This window comes from Poecilia mexicana, unplaced genomic scaffold (assembly GCF_051168715.1).
Source record: "Poecilia mexicana isolate PSO_F unplaced genomic scaffold, ASM5116871v1 scaffold_7, whole genome shotgun sequence".
NCBI classification, from domain to species: domain Eukaryota; kingdom Metazoa; phylum Chordata; class Actinopteri; order Cyprinodontiformes; family Poeciliidae; genus Poecilia; species Poecilia mexicana.
Window position 1 is genome coordinate 27,442,168 of NW_028263376.1, and position 23,545 is coordinate 27,465,712.

The 23,545-nt window shown below is 40.5% G+C and overlaps 1 protein-coding gene across 3 annotated transcripts in view; it reads left to right on the forward strand.

Annotated features, from left to right (window-relative positions):
• Positions 1 to 23,328, forward strand: part of arhgef25a (Rho guanine nucleotide exchange factor 25a) — a 59,295-nt gene extending 35,967 nt beyond the window's left edge. For 2 of the 3 annotated variants that reach the window (XM_088007372.1, XM_088007374.1), the window contains 15 exons: positions 2,411 to 2,724; positions 3,249 to 3,359; positions 9,474 to 9,598; positions 11,917 to 11,983; positions 12,359 to 12,462; positions 12,712 to 12,781; positions 16,278 to 16,367; positions 16,642 to 16,734; positions 17,149 to 17,199; positions 17,292 to 17,369; positions 17,465 to 17,656; positions 17,917 to 18,097; positions 19,077 to 19,306; positions 19,523 to 19,657; positions 21,307 to 23,328. In XM_088007372.1, coding sequence (XP_087863498.1) covers positions 2,411 to 2,724; positions 3,249 to 3,359; positions 9,474 to 9,598; positions 11,917 to 11,983; positions 12,359 to 12,462; positions 12,712 to 12,781; positions 16,278 to 16,367; positions 16,642 to 16,734; positions 17,149 to 17,199; positions 17,292 to 17,369; positions 17,465 to 17,656; positions 17,917 to 18,097; positions 19,077 to 19,306; positions 19,523 to 19,657; positions 21,307 to 21,432 — 1,967 coding nt within the window. In that variant the 3' untranslated portion in view covers positions 21,433 to 23,328. The remainder of the gene's footprint in view (positions 1 to 2,410; positions 2,725 to 3,248; positions 3,360 to 9,473; positions 9,599 to 11,916; positions 11,984 to 12,358; positions 12,463 to 12,711; positions 12,782 to 16,277; positions 16,368 to 16,641; positions 16,735 to 17,148; positions 17,200 to 17,291; positions 17,370 to 17,464; positions 17,657 to 17,916; positions 18,098 to 19,076; positions 19,307 to 19,522; positions 19,658 to 21,306) is intronic. The other variant, XM_088007373.1, reaches the window with a different exon arrangement.
• The last annotated feature ends 217 nt before the right edge of the window (positions 23,329 to 23,545 follow it).

Here is a 23,545-nt window from a genome sequence, read left to right on the forward strand (position 1 = left end):
TTTCCTTACAGCCTCCAACTTAATAAAGCAGGGTGGAGTTTGTTGAAAGGGGAGATGCCAATTAGTTATACCAGCAACATGCACGTGATGCCCCAGAGTCTAGAACAGGTCAGACAATAATAGGGAGAAAAAGCTGTTTCAACCAAAATCTTTGTCTTCTGACAGGTTTGAAATATCAGCAAAAGCTACTGCTGGTTTCCTCCCTTAAGATAAAGATTTTTTTGCATCTGTAATACACAGGCTAGTAGTGTGTTTTGTTTGAGAGACAGAGGGGAAAAAAAGTGTTTACAGGACTGAGGAGAGCTTTAAGTGCAGTCGTACTCAGAATGGTTTGTACTTTGTTTGCAGTCTGGGTCCACTTTGCTCAGGGCCAGGATAAGATCTCACTTTGAGGCCACCATAATAAACACTGTTATCTCCTTATAAACAAAACTGCAACAGATTTACAAACCCAGTAGAAACTTCCGCTGCAGAGTGCTTACTCAAAAACAAGAAGTTAATTCAGCAGCCGCAGCAGGTCGAAACCTGAGGTGAAGTAGATGATGCATTAGACCAGATTGTAAGCTAACAGCATGAGAGATGAATCCCTCTGCTGCGGGTGATTAAGGGTCAGAGGTCTAAAAGCGTAAAGACGGATGGCAAACATGACTGAACTGGAAATGAACACACACTTTAGAAGAAGATTGCAGGACTGAGGACTGCTGAAGAAAATTTGCGGTAGGATGACGGAGGGGGGGGGGAGAGGATGAGGCAGGATGGGAACTGAAGACAATACAGAAAAAACAAACAGACTCAGGCAAGGACCCCCAGCCCCCTCCTACCAACCCATCATCTCCACAAAAGATTAAAGTGGATGTCCGGTCTCAACTAAACCTCCTGCTCACTTCCCATGTCCGTTTGACATCGCTGTGCAGCACAGATTCTGTAAATCCTCCAGTGTATTTATTTTTTTTTTATGTTTTATGCCAGATGTCAGCCGTCCTCACTCCGGTTGTCTTTCCTGCCTCGGAGTGGAGATATGTGTCGATGACACATGTATGGTAATAATGTAAAATGTACTCTTTGGTTTCCTCTTTATGTGAGGCTGATTTTGAAATCAAAGCGGATTTTTATTTTTAGATTTCTCCACTTGTCTTCACTCTAAAAACTACTGGTTGTTATATACTTATTACTACTGGGTTTGAGTTGTTCACCCAAATATTGTGTTTATGTTGTCAGGCCAGGTGAGATGGTGCTAACTAATCTAAACTGGATTAAAAAAAAACTGTGACCCAGGTTGTTGGGGTGGAGAAGATGCCATATGCATTGTTCCTCACATACGGCCCATTTTCAGCTGCACCTGATGAGATAAAATAACAAAGATTCATTGCAAATATGTGCTCTACAATGATGCTAATGTTAGCAGGTTGTGTTATTGACTTTACAGTGACTAGAAAATGTGTTTGTTTATGTAGGATAACTTCAGTCTCTTAGCTATGAGCTATCTGTTATAAAACTTATGAGGTCGTCTTTATTTCTTTAAAAACTGGTTATCTTTAATCTTGTAGGATTACAAATATAAAAGCTGCTCAGGGTGCACAGTAGTACAATTCGTTATCGCTGTTGCTTCATAGCAAGAAGGTCCTAGATTTTTGTCCAAGCTGGGGTCTTTGGGTACTCTCCCCACAATGAGGTATTTTGGTTTCTACAAATTGCCCTAAGCTCTAAGTTTCTTTATGAGTTGCCTGTCCTGAGTGCAGTTTTTGATGAATACTAAATGGTTCACTGGCCAGAGTATCATCGAGTCCAAGGCTCGCAATGGCACTTGGTATGAAACCATAAATGTTATCAATCAGTTGTCCTCAGGAACATTTTATCATGTTTGTATGTCCAGTCAGTCATGACGATGAAAGAGGCGTGAGATTGGAACCTTCTGCATTTCCACTGTCTTTAGGGAATTTGGACAACATTTAATAGGCTCATTTGGAATTGATTATCCTACTGTGAAAAGAGATTCCTCGAAAGATTTGATTAACTCTTACTTTACTTGACAAAACACATAAACTTTAGAGTAGTAGGAGTTTCTTTTGTGTGACAAAACTACTTTAGTACAGGCAGGCAGAATACCATGATATATGCATAGACTGGCCAAATATTTTGTGCATCTTAAAAACTGTTTAACAAAGAAAAATGTGCTTAAAGAACTGTTGTTGTTTTTTTACCGAGAAGTTTTTACAGTGTCCACTCACTTCACTCATCACCAGATCTGCAGTTCAATTATCAGTTAAACGTTATCTTTCCTAGACAAAAATCTCTTTGCACTTTTGACAATTTCATTGATTAACAGAGAGCATACTCTGCCCCGTGATGCAGTTACTCCTTATCTTGCAGTTATCACATTGATTTCTCTCTGCCTGTGTCCTCTCTGCAGACTCGTACTCAGCAGCAGGCAGCGAGGGCAGCATCTCCACCTCTGTGGCATCGCTGCCACCGCAGCCTTCAGGCAGCTCGGCCCCCAGCTCACCGAGCTCCAGACGCTCTGTTAGCGCCCTGACAAAGTGGCTTACCAACCCTGTGCGCAAACTGAGCGCTGGATCCACCGTCAAGGGGGACCGCCAGGTCCGGAAGCTCGAGGGAAAAACTCCGCCTCTTTCATCCCAGAGTCAGAACCAGAGCCAGGACCTTTTCAGCCCCGTGAGGACCGACGAAGCGTTTACCATTCTACCTGTCACCCACAGAGAACAAGTGAGAACAGGCGGTATCACTTACCACCAGGATGTTTTCTTTAATTTGTGGACTTGTATGAGCTAGTCATACAAGTCTTGAGTTTGCAGTCTGGGTTTTACCTGATACAGGTGACTTGATCCTCCTCATAAGTAAACTCAGAGGTCCAAATTTAGACCTAGCTCTTCTCATGAAATGGTCCTATTAAAACTGGTTCTGAAGTAAACATGCAAAGTTTCTGCCTTGAATAAACAGAAATCCTGGCTTCTTGTTGCCTTTAGGCAGCTAAGGAATGTAAGCAGAGATGAAAGTTTGGCATTTTCAGTCTTACTCTGGACAGCAGCTGACTCAGCTCTTCTTAATCCAACAATTTCTGACTCATGCTCCCCTTTTTTCTGTATTCTGCATCAGATTTACTGTGTCTCAGTTCCACATGGTGATTTCCATAATTTTGGTCTATATATATATATATATATATATATATATATATATATATATATACATATACATATATATGTGTGTGTGTGTGTGTGTTTGGGTTTAAGGAGTGGAAAGATGGCCTGGCCAGCCCTGAGGACCTGTCGCCAGAATCCCTGCAACCATCTGGTTTCATGACTGCCTTGCCGGTGGATTTCACAGCACTGCCAAACACGCAGGTCTGTCAAACACTCAATTTTAGTCCATCGTACTTGAACTTTCACACATTTTCCCCAAATGTGCTCTTGTCCAACATGTTTTAAAAAAAATTTGGGCAATTTTAAAGTTTAGTTAAAATGAATTACAGTAGTTTTCCTGCAATGGAATCAGTCCTTTACTCTGATACTAATGGAGGTCAGCTCATTACCTTCTGATTTCACTAAATCATGGAATATTGAAGACCAATTGGTAAATCAGACGGGTCAGAGATGAAGACTTGGAGATGTTTAAAGCAGAGTTGGGTTCTAAAGCAGTATAAAAAGCTTAGATAATCTCACCGGGTATTGTCCAAAGCATCGATCGAAAATAAAAAAAAAAAACATACCAAAACCGCCATAACACTTATTGTAAACCTGAGGTGGGCGAAAATTGTCAACGGGAGAACATCGGGTCATGCACTGAACAAGTCTACACGAAGAAGAAGACTGTTGTTGAGAGAAAATCAGAAGATGTTGTTCTTCTTCAAGAGGGTTGGCAACTATTGATGGAGCCAAGGAGCTGATACCCTCATAGAAATGGTGTATCCATACTGCCAATGTAATGACAGATAAACAGACTCTTAAATGGAATTTATTTAGGGGCCTCAGACAAATGTAGCTATATAAATGTGTGCTTTCTGGTTTTCTGATGTGCTTTCTGGTTTTCATTTGAGAACCATGTATTTTTTTTTACATAGTTAAGCTCTTGTGTTGCTCTATCACATCAAATTCCATAAAATACATGTATTGCTTGTAAAGTGACAAAATGTAGAAAAAGTTGAAAGAGTATGAATAATTTTACAAAGTACTACAATCTATAAAATCTAGATCTAATACTAAAACATCTATCTGCACATAGCTCCTATGAGAACAAGCAGAACTAATTTCCTATCCTGGTGTGTGGTCTGTCCTCCATTACTGTCTGGAAATGGCTAATTCTGCTGCTGCCGAAGTAGCTCAGTGACCAAGCAATGGGAATACATAAAAGCCCCATTCTTATACATGCACATAGCTGTGGGCCACTACTGTTTCATACAGCGCACACGTCTACACCTCAGGCTGTCTAAGTGTGTGCCAGGTTGTCTCACAGCAGAATGATGTAAGAAGGATTAGAGGGAAGAGTCTGACAGCAACCTGTGTGATTCATGACTCACGTTTAAAATATTACAAAAGGATCAGCCCGGGAGATAAACAGGAAACAGCACGGCATGGCAGATGAGATGAAAGAACGGCATATAAAACGCACGAGTTTCCACTTCTCCATTAAGCTCTTGCAGTCATCTGCTTGGGGGAAAGGAGCATCCCAGGTTGGGTGTTCATATGTTGCCTCTCGGCTGTAAATAAAAGCTTGCCAGACGGCGAGGCTGCTTGCAAAGCGAAAACGTTGCATTAATCAGCTGCGCCCGAGGCATGTCAGTATGAAACAACAACGCGGATGTCTGAGTGGTGTGGAGCATCTCCTGTTTAGGAATCAAAACACCTGAATCGAAATTTCTCTCCCGAAAGCACATCAAAAGGGGATTACATCAGTAGGATGAGGTCAGTTCTTTGGTGTTTTTACTGCGAGGCTTTGAAGACAGAGTTAAAACTAAACAAGGGAAGAGAGGCAGAGAGCGGGCTGTAAAATCATGTAAACTTGCTTTCGTACACATTTGTTTTATGGACTTAGCTCACTGTTCATTTGTCAGATGGCGTTGTCTCACATGCGCGATCAAACAAACTGATTTTTAAATGCTAGACATTCGTCAGAGTTTCTGCTGTTGAACTAAAATACTGGGGGGGAAAGTATTCTTGCTTCTATTTAATGAGTTAGGACACAACAAAAATAACCTGGTCTTCTAATGGTAGCTATGTTTAACTGAAAGAGTACAAAAAAAATCCCTGCAGATTCAAATTAAAATGAGATCAAAAGGAAATGCACTGAATTAAGGACTGTTAGTAGCGGTTGTTAGTCTGGGAGTGATTTATGAACTAAAGAAAAGGCCATCGATCTACAGTGAGAAAGATTATTCACAAGTGCAAAACATTTAACACAGCTGCCGATCTTTCCATGAGTGAACATGAGTGAGAATGTAATGTTCAGAGAAGTCGCAAAAATAACAAGACTCAGACGTAGCCTCTAGAGACCACAGTTTAAAAGTGAAGGAATAAATAAACTAATAAGCCATATGGCCACTGGATTGACGTACAAATGACACAATAGGCGAAAGTGAGATTTTACATTTATTTTTAAAAGTTTAACTGGTAGTACAGGAAACGGGCGGAGAGAAGAGGGGAAGACAAGGAGCAAAGGCCACAGGGACGAGGAATCGATTCCTGCCTGATCAGGAATCGATCAGATTCTTGCCGAATTCTGATCACTTCAATTGGTGAAATGTTACCCGATTTAAAAACGTTCTCACTACAGAGAAGTGATTGGGGGTACCAATCAGATGTCCCCCCACTCTAGCTCCGCCCTTACACAGTGGTGGGAACTGGACCAACCCTGAACCCCAAAAAGCTGTGCTGAAGACCAGCATCCTCCTTAAATGGGGCGGCCGCGCTACCTCGACACCAAATTACGTGCGGTGAGGTGCAAAGCTGGTGAGGCACTGACTTAATCATAATCAGATATACAAATGTAGACCACCTGCATGTTATTATAAGGAAATTTCGCGCATACGGACAATGCTGGAGGTCAAAAAGACAATTATTTGCCCTTGCCAGTTCTCTTGCCATGAGGCAAGAGAACTGCTTGCCTCACCTCGAATCTGTTCTCTGCCGTCAATGATCGCTTCTCCGCACACGAAACACGCTACACACACAGTTGGTGGCAAAAAGCACTGTGCATTATATACATAAGCTACATTATGGGAAATCAGTTCATATATTAAATATTTTTAACCATTTTATCGGCGACGTACAGACAGGAGGAACATGCTCTTATTGAATGGCAGCCAGCGCAGTTAGCAAGAGGTTGCGCAATCCCAGGTGAGGCTCAGCTCGCTGCTGCCTGACTAGAGTCAAATGTGAAGCCATCTCTTTAACTACAAGAGCTTTCCTGCAGTGGAGTCAGACAACAGAACGACCGAACAGAATGACTGAACAATATATTAAGGTTTGATTTTTTTAAAAAAGGGTAGCATTTGGGAAAGGCCAAATTATAAATAATAAATATAAAGAAAAGTATAACTGAAGGGGCATATTTTTTTTAAATGACAAACTCTGATGTAAAGTACTTACATAGATACTTGATATGTGTTTAGTTTTGTCATATTGAGCCGCTAACTGAAAATCAAAAAGCCAAAACAAATGAGTTGGGTGCTGCTTAGTTAATCAGAATAACACTGTATTATTTTTGCTGGACTAAGTAAGGCCATCTCTGAGGAGATTGGGGTGACATCATATAAAGACTCAGAAGCATATCTTTAAAGTCTTGGCTGTTTTTTTAAATTTTATTTTATTTTTTACATATTCTCTTTAGCTATGTCAGTGTGTGTGTGTGTGTAGGTGTGTGCGTGTGTGTGTGTGTGTGTGTGTGTGTGTGTGTGTGTGTGTGTGTGTGTGTGTTTTGGGATGCGCAAACATTTTCTTCAGAATGACTTGTTTAATTAATAATGACATGGTGGAATCTGCGGTGTTTATAGTTTGACCCGTCGGAAATGGTCTCGAGCACAAGCTGTAATTTCCACAAAAGGCTTCTGTCTGGTTTTAATGCAGTGCTGCCTCAGCTCACAGGCATTCACATTTGCTTTTCAGCTCTCTCCCTAGATCTAGAGACATTTTTAAGACAACACATCTTTAGGTTATGTGATATCGAACTTTCCTTTGAATTTTTTTGTATTTCTTTTTGTTATTGTGCTAATCTTTTGCAAATATTTGAATGGTCTCAAAGCCAAACTAAACATATTAAATATGTTGGATTATCAGTATTTTACCAAACCATGTGCAATGTGTTGTTTAGATTTTGTACATCTAATTTAAATAGAGAGAGATCTGAGTTATTTTAATGACTTAGATCTCAGAGAAAATATGTCCAGTATCTCTCACAGCTTTGTGATCACTTTTGCAATAAATGTACAGTCTAAAGCTTTTTTGACCCCAATGTTTGTCATATTTTACACCAATCCAACTCCAAACTGACTCCCCTGTTCTTAAAACCATTAATTCAGATTATTCTAAAATTGTTGTCCTCTTCCCCCCCTACACCCCCCCTCTCCTGTGCTTTTTGAATAAAACAAAATTTAGAAGAGAGGCAGATGGGAATTTTTCCTGTGGGTCTTTGCCACAGCACATCTGGAAATGATCAGGGAGCCAGGGAGACCTGTCAGCCAGGCCTGGGCTTTAAAAACAGGGAGAGACGGGCCAATGGGAGCGGGGGGTCCAAACAGAGCCTCTCTGTCTCCCCCCTTCACTTTGCTTTGTCTCATTCCCCGTGACACAACAGAAAGTTCAACACTCTGCAAATGAGTTTATCAAAGAGACGACAGGTGAACAAGTTGAACTAGACCAGGGATGAAAAGGAGAAACCGCTCTGCTGCTTTCAGCTGGATTGTGTGCAAGTGTCCGCCCATCTATTTATTTCCCTGTGAGACTCCCGTCTGCACGGGCAGTTAGAGAAATGTCTGTGGTGTGTGTGTGTTTAAGGTGCGAAAGCCCTGCCTGTGCAGAGAATTTTTACGTGGAGAGGGACGGTCGCTTTTGTAAGTTTACTTTGTCAGGAGAGAGTGAAAAGGAAACATGTGGCTCGAGGGAAAAAAAGGGCTAAAATTAACCCATTTTCACAACATATTACTGTGAGTCATTTTATTAGCACATATATAGCATACTGTGGTTTTATGAGGTAGGCTGACAAAGAGTAGCATACGAAGTGAAAGGAAAGGCATATTAAGTTTTTGACATTCTTTGGAAATAGAAATTTAAAGATTGCATTATTATGCACATTCAGCCAACTTACTGGCAAATGGACACAAATTTCACCTTTCAGGTGTGCAAAGATGGCAGAGACATACTCCAAATGGCTCCTCTATATGCAGAAAAATAAAATTAATTTATATGAAAGCCACACCTCAGACTGCAGACTTGCACTGGATTTCCTTAGCAGCATCAACTTAAAAAGAACCAAGCATATAAATCATATTTTTAGAAGTTCAATGTTAAAACATTTGACCTATCCTTTCTCCTTTCACTTCAAAACTAAGTTCATCTTCATGTATCACACAAAATCCCAGCGAAACACATGGAGTCTGCGGTTGTAATGTGATGAAAATCTGAAAAAGTTCAAGGGGTGAGAATATTTTTGCAAGGCATTGTATCCGCTCTGTCGGTTTGTTTTAGGAGAGGCTTTGTGCCAAATAAATAGTTAGTGGGTAAATGTGAATTCACGAAGCTAGTGAAGATTTCAGCCTGTTTAGGCGAAATCTTGTGTACGGCGTCTATATTTTCCATGAGAGCCCCACGCAAGGAAATGACATCAATTCCAGGAAAAAACAAGAAAAAATGAGGTCATGTATACAACCCATGAGGACAATTGATTAGATTGAGGTAACCTTGTGTTTATCCTGTTTGCTTTGCAGCCACACAGACCACACTTAGAGATGCTGACATAGATACAGCCGGAGAGATGCCACATAAAGAAAGTGAGAAGAAAGAAACCCCCCCCCCCGAAAAAAAACATCTAAATATTTCTTAGCGTATTCTGTTTTTTTTCCCTTTTTTTTCACATGTTGCAAACGCTGAGCCCATTCTGCTGTGGTTGTAATTCCACTTCCCCTGGAGCAACAACTTTATCAAGAGTCTTTACAGTTTTATTAGATCCCACAGCTGTTTCGCTTGTCGAGTTCTGACCATTGATTTATCTTTTGTAATGTGTGGCACAGCGCCGATCATTAACAGCAGCAATCTGATTCCAATCTCTTTATCTTTCAATCTCTGTTCCTCGTACCCGTCTGCTTCCCCCCCTCCGCCCTCCCGCCCCTGGTCCCCTTGGCAACCTGCATCATTATCATTGCTCTTCTGCTCTTTATCTCCCTTTGTTTGTTTTATTCCTGGCATGATCCACATTACTGGCACAAGGCCGCTGACAAACAATCCGTCTGTCTGTCTCTGCCTCCTCAGGACACTCAGTCTGCTGGTCTTCCGCCCGAGGACAGCGAGTCTGTCCTGATGGACGATACCTCCAGCCAATGGCCCGCTGTGGCTGACACCGAAGAGGAGAGGAGAAGTGCCTTCGAGAAAAGCATGTATGTGTTTTATCAGGATGGATGTCCACACATTATGCACGGGACGGCAGTTGTCGTTGGAATATTGCAGTCGTACATTAAACGTGGCCCGGCACAAACAGCCACTATGTGTGAGCGCAGCTGCAGAAACGTCACTTAGGCCAAGATTTAACCCCCGAGGCTTCGCCTGTTTGCTGGCTCTTATTGGAATTAATGAGCAACTTTTCGAGTTGGTGAGCGCTTAAAACAAGATGCCAAGAAATAATCAAATGATGACAGTTACATGACAGGGACATCATCTGAGTCAGGCTACAAACCAGTAGCCCATAGTTTTCCCTTTGCTTAGTAACATTGGATAATGTACAAGTAGGGTGGAAAATATAAAGAAATACTCTTCTTTAAATTCTACAATAATGTAATTCTACACATTTTGCACTCAGTTAACTGGGTTTTTCCAAATGTGATTCTTATTAATAAGAAGATATCTATTGTAATTACACACATGACAACAACAGACATCATTGCATAATTACTTAATCCAGATAATATTTATTTTATTATGTTTTTCCTGCTGTGGAAGGATAGTGGCTGGAGTCCTGTTTTACCAAAACATAGGCATATTTGATTTTTTTTTTTATTTCCCCTGAACTTTTTCTTTTAACATTTTGTAATGTCAGAATAGCAAACTTTAATGTATTTCATTTAGTGGTGGGACTCTTAAAATCTTTAATCAAGCTTATTGCAGGGTCTGTAATTAATTACTCGTCATTAATTGCTAAATTATTGAATAACAGCTCAACAGAAAAGATTTTTTTTATTTTTATCTGTTTTTCAGCCACTAGATTGGTGCAAGGTGCTGTTACCATTCATGCTACATCTTTATAAACTATGAAACTAACTTCCAGGGAGCGAATAGATGGGGCTTTGTCATCCATCGCTGCTGTTTGCAGATGTTTCTTGTGCGTCTGTTTTACGGAGCGACCAAAAATACGCAAATGCAAATATTCTGGCCCAATGAGGTAATGATTAATGGGTGGATGCGGCAGAGGAAGAACAATATGAGATAAACTGTTCTAAAGGGGTAAATATGTGTTGCTTAGCTGGAAAAAGGATGATGGTTGTTTTCAGGAGAGAAGTGAGCACCACCTAGATCATGTTGTCTGCACACAATCTGAGTGCAACATTTAGCATGACTAAACTCCTTGTTCGCATCGCATGAAAATGCAATAACAACATTATCGTCTCAATTTTTTTGGTGTGACTTGTTATTGTCCTCACAAGCAGCAAACAAATGACATCATTTCATGAAACACGAGGAAAAAATAAAATTCTATTTCTCTTGTCCAGAAAATATCAGTGAACTAATATTTATTTTGGTTTGATACCCAAGCAGCAGGAATACTCACATAAGAAAGTGCTGTGGGTCAGTCTCCATGGTAACCAGCTGATTCTCTGGCCATTAGGTGATGCTAGTCCCCGTAACTTCTGGTCATGTTTCTGAATTTTTCTCAGATGTTCAGTTTTGCACCTTGAAAGTTCGACAGAAGAATGTGATCTGTCTTATAACAATAGTTTTTAAGGCTTCATTTTATCAAGCACCTATTTACAATAACCCTGCTGCTTCCTGCCCAGTTCCCCCAGCATCTGGAAACAGGACGGTTGCTCATGGTCCTCCATACGTAATCGAAAGTTAATTAAATATCTGTCAAAACTGGGGAATAAAAGGCATTGTGGTGCCAAAACAAAATATACTTTTCTTGCAGCAAGAGCGGCTGCTGTTGACATTTTTTAAACACTTAATGCAAGCAAAGTTTACTTTGCATAAACTGACAGGCATGCAAAAAAATGAATAAATAAATAAATAAAATAAAATAAAAAATGCGTCTGAACTGCAAATGTATTAATATATATACACCTGAAATCCCTCTGAGCTTCTGACCTGACTGGTACTCTTTAGCTACTATCTCATGTAAAATGTTTTATGCTGAACTCTTTCAAGTGACATTTGAGGCTTGTTGCTGTTCTTTAGGAGACACCGAAAAGGGATCAAAAACCCACAAGTGTCCACTTTTTTTGTGTGTGCACAGCTGATTTCCTGTTTGCTGACTTCAAAAGCTTTTGCAGGATGTTCTGCTAAATTAGATTTATTCAAGTAAAAAATGCACCAGCTGAAAAGTGTCCGCGTTTTTCCTCTGCGACATCCAGAAAACTGGCAACTGAGTGTTTTTTTTTTCTAAAGGCAAAAAGAAAATTCTTTAAATTATTAAAGTGCCGTCATGTGGTTTAAGATGTGAAATAACTTCAGAAACACTAATCGTCTCCTCCGTCTGCTCCTCCAGGTATGTACTGAACGAGCTTATAGAGACGGAGAAGGACTATGTGGCAAACCTGGGGCTCATAGTGGAGGTAAACCTCACAGTCTGCACTGACATTCATCCACACAGTCTATCAAAGAGAGGGCCAAATCCTAATCATCGCAATCCCTTCACTTCACTCCACGCTTTGGTCTGCTTCCATCCCACCGTCTCCAGTCCTAAGCAGATTTTATGAATTATAAGCCTAAGGAGTATTATATTACAGTGCAATCCATCTCCCGTTGCCTTAAATAGCTGCAGATATTTTGGTTTAGAGAGGAATTCTTGCCATCTGAAAGTTAATAAAAGCTTAGTATTATCTGGTGTGGGATTGCTGCTCTTTGCTGTAATGACTTAGCTATGCACTGCTGGAATGATCAGCTTTTCTTTTTTTGTTTGTTTTGTTTGCTTGTTCTTCCTTTTGCAGGGCTACATGGCTACAATGAGTTCCAAAGGTATTCCAGAGGGTATGAAAGGAAAGGACAAGATTGTTTTTGGAAACATTCACCAAATATATGACTGGCATAAAGAGTGAGTTTTCCAAGTATTTAAGGTTTTTTTTTTTTTTCTTCTTCTTCTTAAAGAATGTTGAAAGCTCCGTGTTCCAAAGCAGACAAAGCGAAAGGAAAACGGCAATCTGCGCAGCGTAATGTGTTTGTGTCTCAGTGGAAAACGAAGGAACAAAAGTTCATGAAGCGAATCTGAACTTCCATTTTGGGAGGATGATTGTGTGTGTGCGTGCGCGTGTGCCTGAACGTGTGTGTTTCTTTTTTTTTGCAGCTACTTCCTGGAAGAGCTGGAGAAGTGCTCGGAGGAGCCAGAAAGGCTGGCTCGGCTCTTTATTAAACATGTGAGTACGTTTAAACATCATGTAGGCAAATACATACATGCATATTAGAGGAGTAGGTGGCTCTGTGTCTGCTTCCTTGCTGCGTTGGGTGTGATGGAAAAGAAAGTAAAGAAAACAGACAAGGCTCTTTTCTTTCCTCGCTCCACTCCCAGCCTGGCTCTTTCCACTTCCCTCTCTCTGATACTTCTCAGTCAGGCTGGGCTTTTAGCAGCAGTACTCAGTGAAATGACTGATCTAACAGTCTGGCCTGGACTGGTGAGAAAGAAAAGAAAGCTTTTTGATGTAAAACTCTCCCCCCGCCCCAAATATCTTGACATAGATCTGTTTACCCTAGGTCAAGAATCAAGCAAAAACACAAAAAAAAAACAATAACAAGATGCGCAGGAGAAAGTTTCACTTTTAATCACATATCTTACGTATATAAATACATAAATAGGGAGTTCCGATAATGACAGCAACAAACCTACACGTTGGCTGATCTTCCCTTCCTATCTCAGTTTGATACACGAGAAAAAAAACATTTTGTAGCCATAGTTTTTTTTTTTCATGAATTATGCAGAATTAGTCCAAAGTTCTCAAATCTTACCCATAATCTAACCTGGTCTTGCATTATTGTCTGGACCCTTTGTATTTAATTCTGTCTCATTCATTTCACCCCTTTATTTAGGCATATTTACTTTCATTAAAAGTTACCGGTTAAAACCCAGTTATATAACACTGAGTTATTTTGGTTTGATATAACTTGCATTATATTATAGAAAATTACTTAAATTTATTTGGTTGTCAAGGGAGAAATGAAGCGTCCACATGGCAGGAAGGAGTTGACACATGACCGGTGTGAAAGATCTTATTTCATACTCGGAAAAGTCAGGTATGGAATGAAAGTAATGACGAGAAGGCCTAATCTGCAACCCAACAGTGCTATCTGATAAAACCAACCAAACAAAAACACAGGCAAGACAATAAGAAAATGTATGCGTTAACAAGAGAAGAGCATGCAGAAATTCAAATGAAAAGAAAAAAAAGTAATAAAAAAGAAAGGTTAAAGCTTTGGAGTTGCGACCACAAAAGCTGTTTCACTCGTGTGACTGTGCAACATATGTCTGGAACAATTAAAGACATCTGGTCTACTGAACCTGAGGGAAGGCATGGTTAAGACGGGTACAAAACATCAGACAGATAAACTGGGCCACAATTAGAAAAAAATTGTACTCAAAACAAAATTATCCAAAAATGTATTTGGGAACCACACTGCAAAGATGTGCCTTTTGTGTGTTTGCACCAGTCAAACATCCAGTCCTGGCATTTTGTACCAGTGCAAGAACGGAAAATTGAGTAATTCCAAAAAAATAAAAATATTTTCATCTATCATAGGTTATACAAGCACTTATCATTGTTCCAAAGTTTCTTGTAGACATACAGGGATTTATTTTTCAAAAGAAAGATAGTACCACTGTGTTTATATGAGATTAATGTTTAGGGAGAAAAAAAAAAAATCAATTTTCACATCCAAATTTGTGGGGACAGCTTTCCCTCATGAGGCCAGAGAGGGACACAAAAGGTCCTGCTGGACAATAACAAGTTTTCAGGATTGTTTTAGTTACCATTCATACCATTGCATACTCCAGGTTGATACCTGGAGAAAAACCTACATATAATAATACTGTTGTCCTATACAATACCAAAAAAAACTGACAGTTGTCCATTGTCTTCCACGTATCATTGAAATGTATCATGATTTATTTTTTATTTCTTTTAACAAATGAGGAGCAATCATTACACACCATGACAGACATATGCTGAAATGAGCAGCCACCAACGTGCTCCAGTGGAAAAAATGAACTTGGTAATACTCATCATTAAAAGTAAAAGAATAAATGTCATTTTTGGAATATTTTTATTGAGTGGAAAAAGAAGAAGACCAAATGTTCTTCCCCTGGGGAGGACTGCTGTGTTGACGCAAAATCCTCTGTCTGAAACCCAGAACCGTTGGGAAGCTAAAGGGATGATCTTCAGTCACAATGGGGTCACACGGGGAGTAAAATTAGATTTATGCGTATTGGTTAAGTAGTGGCACATGCAGTCTAGGCGGACACGAACGGCCAATTCAACTAGCCCGGCTTTGCTTCTGCTTCAAACATAATTAAGTCAAAGATCTCTTCCTCTTTCCCGCTTTGTTCATCCGTTCTCTTATTGAAGCTCCTTTTGGAATCCAGAGAGTCTTAGCCCCCCCCAGATAATCAACTTAAAAGGCCGGTGGGGGATTAAAAAAAAAAAAAAAAAAGCTCCAACTAAATCTAAGCACGGTGTCAAACTGAGAAAACAAGCAGACTGGGAACAAGGCCCTAATGAAAAGCAGAAAGCCCGAGCCGCTTTTAACAAGATCCGTGTCACCAATATGCGCCATGTGTGCTCACTTACACACAAGCGGCCTGCAACACGTGTGAAAACAGATTTACACTGAGTACTGGAAGGCGGACACACACAGAACGGTCGTTCATACGTGGACGGCGGCTGTTTACATGTGGTCCATAGTCTGCAGAACTGGGCGGGCTGGTTGCTAGGTGCTGTTATACATCGACTGGCTGCGAAGGCTCTGGTTACACTGAAGGGTGGCTTGGGTAAATTATACATAACCTGGTGCTCATTTACATGTAAAGCCATTAGTTCTCTCAGCGCTGCCATATCTGCTCTCCCATGCCAATTAGTTACAGAAGAGTAGGCACAACCAGACAGAGTCAGCTTCAAAGGCGCTGCACTTGCAGACAAATCATTGTTTTTTTTTTCTGCATGCCTTTCATCCCAAACAGCAGCCAGACTAACCACACGTTGAAAAACGGTTTCCTTTTCTCTTCACTTTCGGAGGCATTTCGTGTGGCCGTGCTGATACCAAAGAGACGTTGTTCCCCCACTGGGACTCAAATTGGTACAATATTAGGAATAGATCATTACGAAAATACAGTAACAAAACGACAAACGTGACTTTTAATTAATTTTGAGAACAAAGCAGTAGTAAAAATATTTCAATTTGCAAAACATTTAAAAAGGTAACATACAATTGATTGCTAAAGCTTAAGAAGAAAGGGAATTAGTCTGAAAAAATACATAAAATTCAGAAAAGCTCAGAGTAAATTCCCCCTTTTGCTAATTCTCACCACATTTCATAATCAAGTGTTGCCATTTCACACCCACAAGCCGATCACTTTGTATCAGTACCACTGCATAGACCTTCATTTCTTTTGGCAGTAACATATAAAAGTACATATAAATAAGTTCAAGCCACAAAACAGAGATGCAGAAGAATTCACATACACATGCATAAGACAACTTGATTCACGAAATACTCAAAATGCTGTGATAAAATAAGAGAAATGTGTGATTTGCTTTTAGGGGAATTTGTTATAATTTCATTGTATTTTGAAAGCCAACAGTAGTATTTACTAATCTGTACCAAGATTGATTTTGAGAGGTTTTTTTTTCTGGTCTCGGTTTTCAGGAGCGACGTCTCCATATGTACGTTGTGTACTGCCAGAACAAGCCCAAGTCGGAACATATCGTGTCAGAGTACATCGAGACCTACTTTGAGGTGAGAAAAATCAGCTTTTTCTCCCGAAAACGGAATGACAATTTAATCTGTTTGTGGTTTTTGTTTTGTCTCAGCACCAGTTCACTGTCACATCCTGAGTTTTAGCATGCACCGATGTCTCTGCTATGTTTAACGCATGTTTGCGTGAATCCCTTTAGAGCTGCCACTTCGTTTTTGGGGCCCAACCTTAATCACTTTGAGTTAGATCCCGCGGGTCATCAGAGGTCGTGTTTTGAGATGTCGCTGACATGCGAATTGCTGTTTTTCTTTCTAGGAGCTCCGACAGCAGTTGGGACATAGACTGCAGCTCAATGGCCTGCTCATCAAGCCTGTCCAGAGGATCATGAAGTACCAGCTTCTGCTGAAGGTGACAAATGGGTCGTTGCTTCACCGCTTACCAACACACCAGCAACCCAAGCAACACGCACAGAGCAGCTGTCAGATCACACACAGCTATGGCATGGGGGCTTACGTAAACATCGTGCGCCTAAAGCATCAAGACACACACTGAGCATATTGTCTGTCAGGCTGCTTTCCACTAACAGAGGAAGAGGCAAATTACAGAATGAGACTCCCTCCCTGCCAGATGATTCAAACAATAACATGCCAATATCTTTTCTGGTCAGTTGTATAAAAATCTTGCTTCTTTAGAACTTTACTTTATCGTACTCTAATGAACGAATGAATTAAACACCCATAAACAGACCACCAGATGTCCTCGCTTTACTCTGGCTAGTAAACCTGGAATGCTCCGGTGACCGCGCTGTGTTTATTTCTGCAGGACCTTTTGACGTACAGTATCAAAGCTGGGAAGGACACTGAAGAGTTAGAGGTGAGAGTCCTGATGGAAACATTCGTGATTTGAAGATATTTTGTGAACGTGAGTGTCCAAGACAACATCTCCTATTCCCGTGTCGCACACAGAAAGCGGTGGAGGTGATGTGCTTGGTGCCAAAACGTTGCGATGACATGATGAATGTGGGCAGGTTACAAGGCTTTGAGGTACGTCTTTACAGCAGCTTTTTCCCTGCGTGCGGCACAAGAAATGCAACACATTTCATCTGGCGTTTTTTTTTTTTTTTATGTTTGTGTACCAGGGAAAGATCACAGCCCAGGGCAAGCTGCTTCAGCAGGAAACTTTCACTGTCACAGAGCAGGACAGTGGCTTTCTATCTCGAGCCAAGGAGAGACGGGTCTTCCTGTTTGAGCAGTTGGTAATCTTCAGCGAGCCCATTGACAAGAAGAAAGACTTCTCCATCCCTGGATACATCTTTAAAAACAGCATCAAGGTGTGTGCTTTTCCAAGCCATGCAGGATGTAATGATAAAAAACAACAACTAAATACCTAGAAGTAAGAAATCGCAACACCCACCCAGGTTGTGAGTTACACAACAGATTTGTATCACACTAATTCTCCCCCCCCACCACCGCATTAGCATGTTGTGTAACTCCTCATTATGAAGTCTCCAGAGAATCGCACGAGTTATTTAACAAGCGATTCAGCAAGATGTTATCCTCCCAGGTGTTAGTCAGATGTGTTGTTTTGCAGGTTAGCTGCCTGGGGGTGGAGCCCAGTGCTGACGGCGACGATACGCGTTTTGTACTGACCTCACGAAACCCAGATGGGAGCGTGGTGCGGTACCAGCTGCAGGGCTCCTCCACTGAGATCTGCAGAGCTTGGGTCAATGACGTGGTTCAGATCCTGGAAAGTCAGCGCAACTTTCTTAACGGTATGATCAGCCTGTGTTTGAGTGACAGTTATTTATTTCTAAAAGTAATAAATGATTGATTTGTTCATCAATCCCTGAGCATGTCGTGAGATTATGTAGATGAGTAGATAAATGTTTGGGGGGATTTTTTTTTTTTTGCATTTTTTTTAAACACAAGCAACGACTGAAACTTAAAAGTGCTCATTGAAAAGAAGAGCTCAGAGTGATGTGACTGTTTCGACAATCATGAGTCAAACGGTTCCTTCATTGATCGCTCAGAAAGACTTTTTTTTGGTTGATTATTTTTGAAAAAGGGAGAGTTTTCTGTGGTGCAAATACATCGACAAACATTTCTCTGACTGAAAATTTTAGACATGTTCCTGAGCTGGCCGGGGTTTAATATCGACTTCACAGTCATAACAGGTTTTAATGCAAAGCTTTTCACAGGACAAGTTCTGTCTAAACATAACACTCATTAAACACTCTTCACACATTGCCATGGAGGTGTAAAGCTTTATGAGCCCACAAACGTCTTACATTAAGTATTTTAGATGCATTTTGTTTTTTGGTAAAATAAGCTATCAAAGACATTTTTGATAGATTTTGCAAAGTGCAACACATGTTTAAAGTGTTAGTGACTTGTGCATGTGGATAAAACGAATTGAGAACATGTTTGTAGTCGTTGCCACCTCATGGACAGGATCACCAAATATTTAATAAGGGCTCATAAACACACTAGAATTGTTTATTTTGTAGGTGACGTTAACATCAATGAGCTTCCGTGTGCGAATCCGGACCAATAAATAACGGATTACTGCGTGTCATAACACTGTAACATCAAACAGAACAAGAACAACGTTGCCAGATAATTAACACGATTGGGCTTTTTATCCTCTCGCAAATTAAAAACACGCATCCGCTTCATTGCAACGCTCTTTAGCACGCTTGCGGAAGTTTGCCAAAAAAAAAAAAAACTGACTGCGCTCTCTTTTTCTCTCAGCCTTACAATCACCAATTGAGTATCAGCGACGAGAGAGCAAGTCCAATAGCCTGGGCCGCAGCATGAGGCCCCCTCTGTCTGCTGCGAGCGCCCTGAGGCCCCACTCATCTGCCTCCATCGACCGCCACAAGCTTCCCTCCCTCCACTCTCACAACACCTCTCTGCCAGCGCTCTACCTGCCGAGCCAAAGCCAGAGCCAAGGGCCGAGCGAGATGTTCTCGTTGAGGGGTGTAGGTATCTTGAGCTGTATCGCTCTGTGGGGGAAACGCCACTGCCGTTGCCCTTTGCACACTGTTTCAGTGCATGCTGCGCCAGAAACTCTGTTTTTCAAGCTTTTTGTCGCTGCATATCTTAAATGTGGAAAGAATAATAATAATAATAATAAAAAAAACCTCAGCAAACTGCCTTGCTTGAGTGATTCACCTTTTTCTTACCTACATCTGCAGGCCACTGCGGTCCAGCCATGCCCTGCTGACTCCCACACTGCTTCACCGTCACACGTCCGACTGGGCCTCTGTGATCAGTCAAACTGTCCAGCTGTATCAAATGGGCTGTACACCCCGGCCGCTCAGGGCGCACAGGTAGAGTATGTGCAATTGATTACGACGTTGTTATTATGACCGCTGAGCTGTGCAGTCAGCAAGCAGGATGACCGAACAAGCTGCAGAATTACAGAACACAGAAAACAAGCCTCTGGGGGACTGCCTACAGACCATGTTGCCACATCTAACAACAAATCCAATTTTCTATTCAATGCTAATTAAACTGTAACTGCAACTCGTTCTGTAGACGCAGACTGAGTGAAGAAATGTGTTTGACAAAAAGAGTTACACCTCCCCCTGTTGGAGAACAAGTGCATCGTCTATATCCACTGCAGACTATTAAGAAAATTGATGGACTAAACCAGAAGATTATATAAAAAAATAAAAATAATGAGTTAATAAGTTTTGAAGAAGTCCTGTTAACAGCAGCATTCTGTAAAGTTGTTTTTTTTTTTGTTATCATCAAGAAGATGCACGTTTGTCATCTCTGGGCTTTTGTCCTCAGAGGGCTGACAGATTATGTAAAGCAAACAGGAAGTAGGCCTGGACTGATCAGGGAAGGCAGGGAGATGCCTATCAAATATGCATAATGGTTTCCCGTCTGATGGGGGATCAGATCCATCTACGTCGCTTTGGAAAGTATTCGTAATCCTTGAACTTTTCTACGTTTTTGTCACAATACAACCACAAACCTTATTATATCTTATGTATGCTACCAACAAAATGTGTATAATTGTAGAGAGAAAGAAGGATGAAGAGTTCCCAATTTCTTTTTTAGAAAAAAATGAATCTGAAAATTTAGCTTTCATGCTTCATACGTCGAGAAACTGAATTTTCCGTCAATTCCTTTTGCAAAGCTCACTCTGAGAGCTGATGCAGCGTATTTCTTCACTACCACATATATAGTGATTCATATGTAGGCCAAAGAGCTCAATTCTTCTGTCCAGAGCACCTTCTTCTATGTGTTTAGCACAAACTACAGACAAAACTTATGTTTTTTTTTTGTCCACCAACAAAGTGTTGTGTTAAAATTATTTATAAATGAGGTCTTGGAGCTGCAGAGTGCATGAGTCATCTTATGACTCTTGGCTGCTTTTCTCATTATACTCTTTGTTCGTAGCCTGTCAATTTAGACTGGTCATTTCCTGGTGATACTGACGCTGGGTCTTCATGATGCTGTTTGTTCTCTAATATTCTTAAACAAACTCTGCGGCCTTCAAAGAACAGCTATATTTATACTGAGATTAAATTACCTGTGGGTGGACTCTGTTATCACTAGAGTTTGGTGTTGGGTGTCATGGCGAAAAAGAGCTGAAGTATTGTTTATGCTGCGATTCTCAAGTGTTTTATTTACAGGAAACGTTCAGGGGAAGATCATTTTATGCCCACATTAAAATTATGCCTTGCTGTTGTTCTATCAGGTGAAATCCTATTATGATCTACCGAAATTATCCAGCTGTAACGTGAAAGCGTAAAAATAAATAAAGTTTAAGAGGCATGAAAACTTTTACAAAATGCCTTACATGCTAAGCTTCTCACATGCACACGGTTTTAACAGTTTCCGTTAACAGGCATGAATGAGGAAGGATTTCAAAGACGCATTATAAATACAGAGGAAGTAGTTTCTCTTACATTGTGGCTCAGGTAGGGTGGCTCAGTGCTTTGATCAGTGTTCCCTTTCTTGCCAGCAGAGAGCAGTAGAGGGTTTCCGCAGAGGCTCTGCTTCTGATGTGGTGACCCAGGCCGCTCTGTCAGGCCCCTCAGCCGGACGACGTCCCAGCAACCTAGCCCAGCTAGCCGAAGACGACCTGTGAACTCTTCTGAGTCAGGAGGACAACAGCTGACTAATGCTGTGAAGACACCACTTGTGTACTTGTTCACACACCTGAGGTGTATGCTTGTTGCGGGACTTCCAAGGAAGCTGAAGTATATATATATATGTATATATATATATATATATATATATATATATATATATATATATATATATATATATATATATATATATATATATATATATATATATATATATATATATATATATATATATATATATATATAAACTGCTTGGCTCCCTTTTAGAGAGCCACTTAAAAGGGAGGTGATGTGGCCTTGATCACCTCCAGTGAACAGCGAGAGCATCCAGCGCGATGCTGCTAGGCTCAGAATTATGAAACACTCCTTGATATGACAATTTCTGCTTTCTACCTTCTGTTTTTTTTTTGTTTGTTTGTTTGTTTATTTTCTTTTGAAGAGTTTGTATTCCTCTCTTTGAAAGGGATGGAGCGAAATCTTGGATGATTCCATTCCTAATTGGGGCAATCACTGGAGCTAAGTGTGTGCCTGAATGTGTGTTTGTGAAAAATGACTTGTGGATATGTGGGTGTGCATGAGAGCAGGCAAGGAGCGCCTCTTCTTGTTTCCTCTGGCAAATTTCTTTAAGTTTCATTCTGATACCCTGCAAAGGAGACACCCCCATTTATATCCATATGATTTTTTTTTTATTATTATTATTTTTTTCCCCTGCTGACACCTGAGTGTGCTGTTTATGTTAACAAGAACGGGAAAGCCGGAACATTTGAGGGGGTCATCGCAAGAACTTTATTTGCTCAAATTTAATTGAAAAGTGAGGAACTTTCTTTGTTGCAACAGTGTTGAGGGGCGCCCTGCGTGCTCCGATATTCTGTTTGACCGGCCTCCCTTTGATCTGGACAGGAAGGCATGAGGGAGCCCTCTGGAGGTTTTCTGTGGGTATGACGTCAGCCCATGCTTCTTTTTCCCCTCTTTGGGCAACTCCTCAAGAGTTGAAAAAACGCATCCATAGAGACTCACCCAAAGTGTTGCATGCATCATCTCCTAGGTCACTGACTGGAGCAATGCCACATTACGCCTATCTTTTGTTATCCTTAAATAAGAATTGATTTTTGTTTTAAAAAAGTAAGTTATACTATAAGTCAGTTCTTGTCATGTCAAGACCCTCGTTCTATAACTTTTGCCCTCATGGATCTTTTACTGTACATACCATACAGAAAATGTACTTTAACACAGCCACTTGAAGGATGAACTATGACCCTGGTATGCCAAGAACTCTCATCAATGCAGCTGGATGTTTGCATGATTCTTCTTCCTAAAAAGTGCCAATAACAACAGCAGCTCAGCAATTAGGATGTTTTGTGTCCTTACTATAGGGTTCGGCTTGCCATTCCTCGTTCAAAAAAAAGAAAGAAAGAAAGAAAAAAGAATCAAGGATATTAATTACTGTTAGCATTTTCAAAACAGGAGCTGCAAAAGGAGAAGAGCTGTCCTATTTGTGGCCGCTAGGGGTCCCTAAAGACTTTCGCCTCCAGTTCAGTTAGATCATACAGCTGCACCAAAGATCAAAAGGCCTCACATTTCAGAGCTCACGTCCAAGATACTTGGAAATCTTTTCACAAAAACAACAAAACAAACTACCACTATCATTCACTTTGAAAACAAAACAATCCAGAAAGATAGGACATTAGCTTATTTTAACTTCTGTTTATTTTACAGAGCTCTCATTGGAATGACTGATCAGTCAGTTTTGCATGAAACACACAATGGAATACCTCTACAGAGAACCAAAAGTAAAAGGTGTAACACAGAGAGAAGGCTGGTTGATGTCACATTTGAGCGACTAGAAAGAGTTGTATCATATAAAATAAAAGTGTCTTTTTTGAAACTGAGCAAAATGTGTGGGTTTATGTGTCCCGGTCTCTTCAGTTCCTTCCAAAAATAATGCAAGGATTTTGTCATGCAACATTTTTACAATTTAAAAAAAAAATATTTTTTGTTTACCTGTGAACTCTAAATTTATTTGTGAACTCAAATGTGTTTTTATATGCATCTGGCCTGTTGTAACATTCACAGATATTTACTTAATTAATGATATCCCTTAAAATGGCTTTC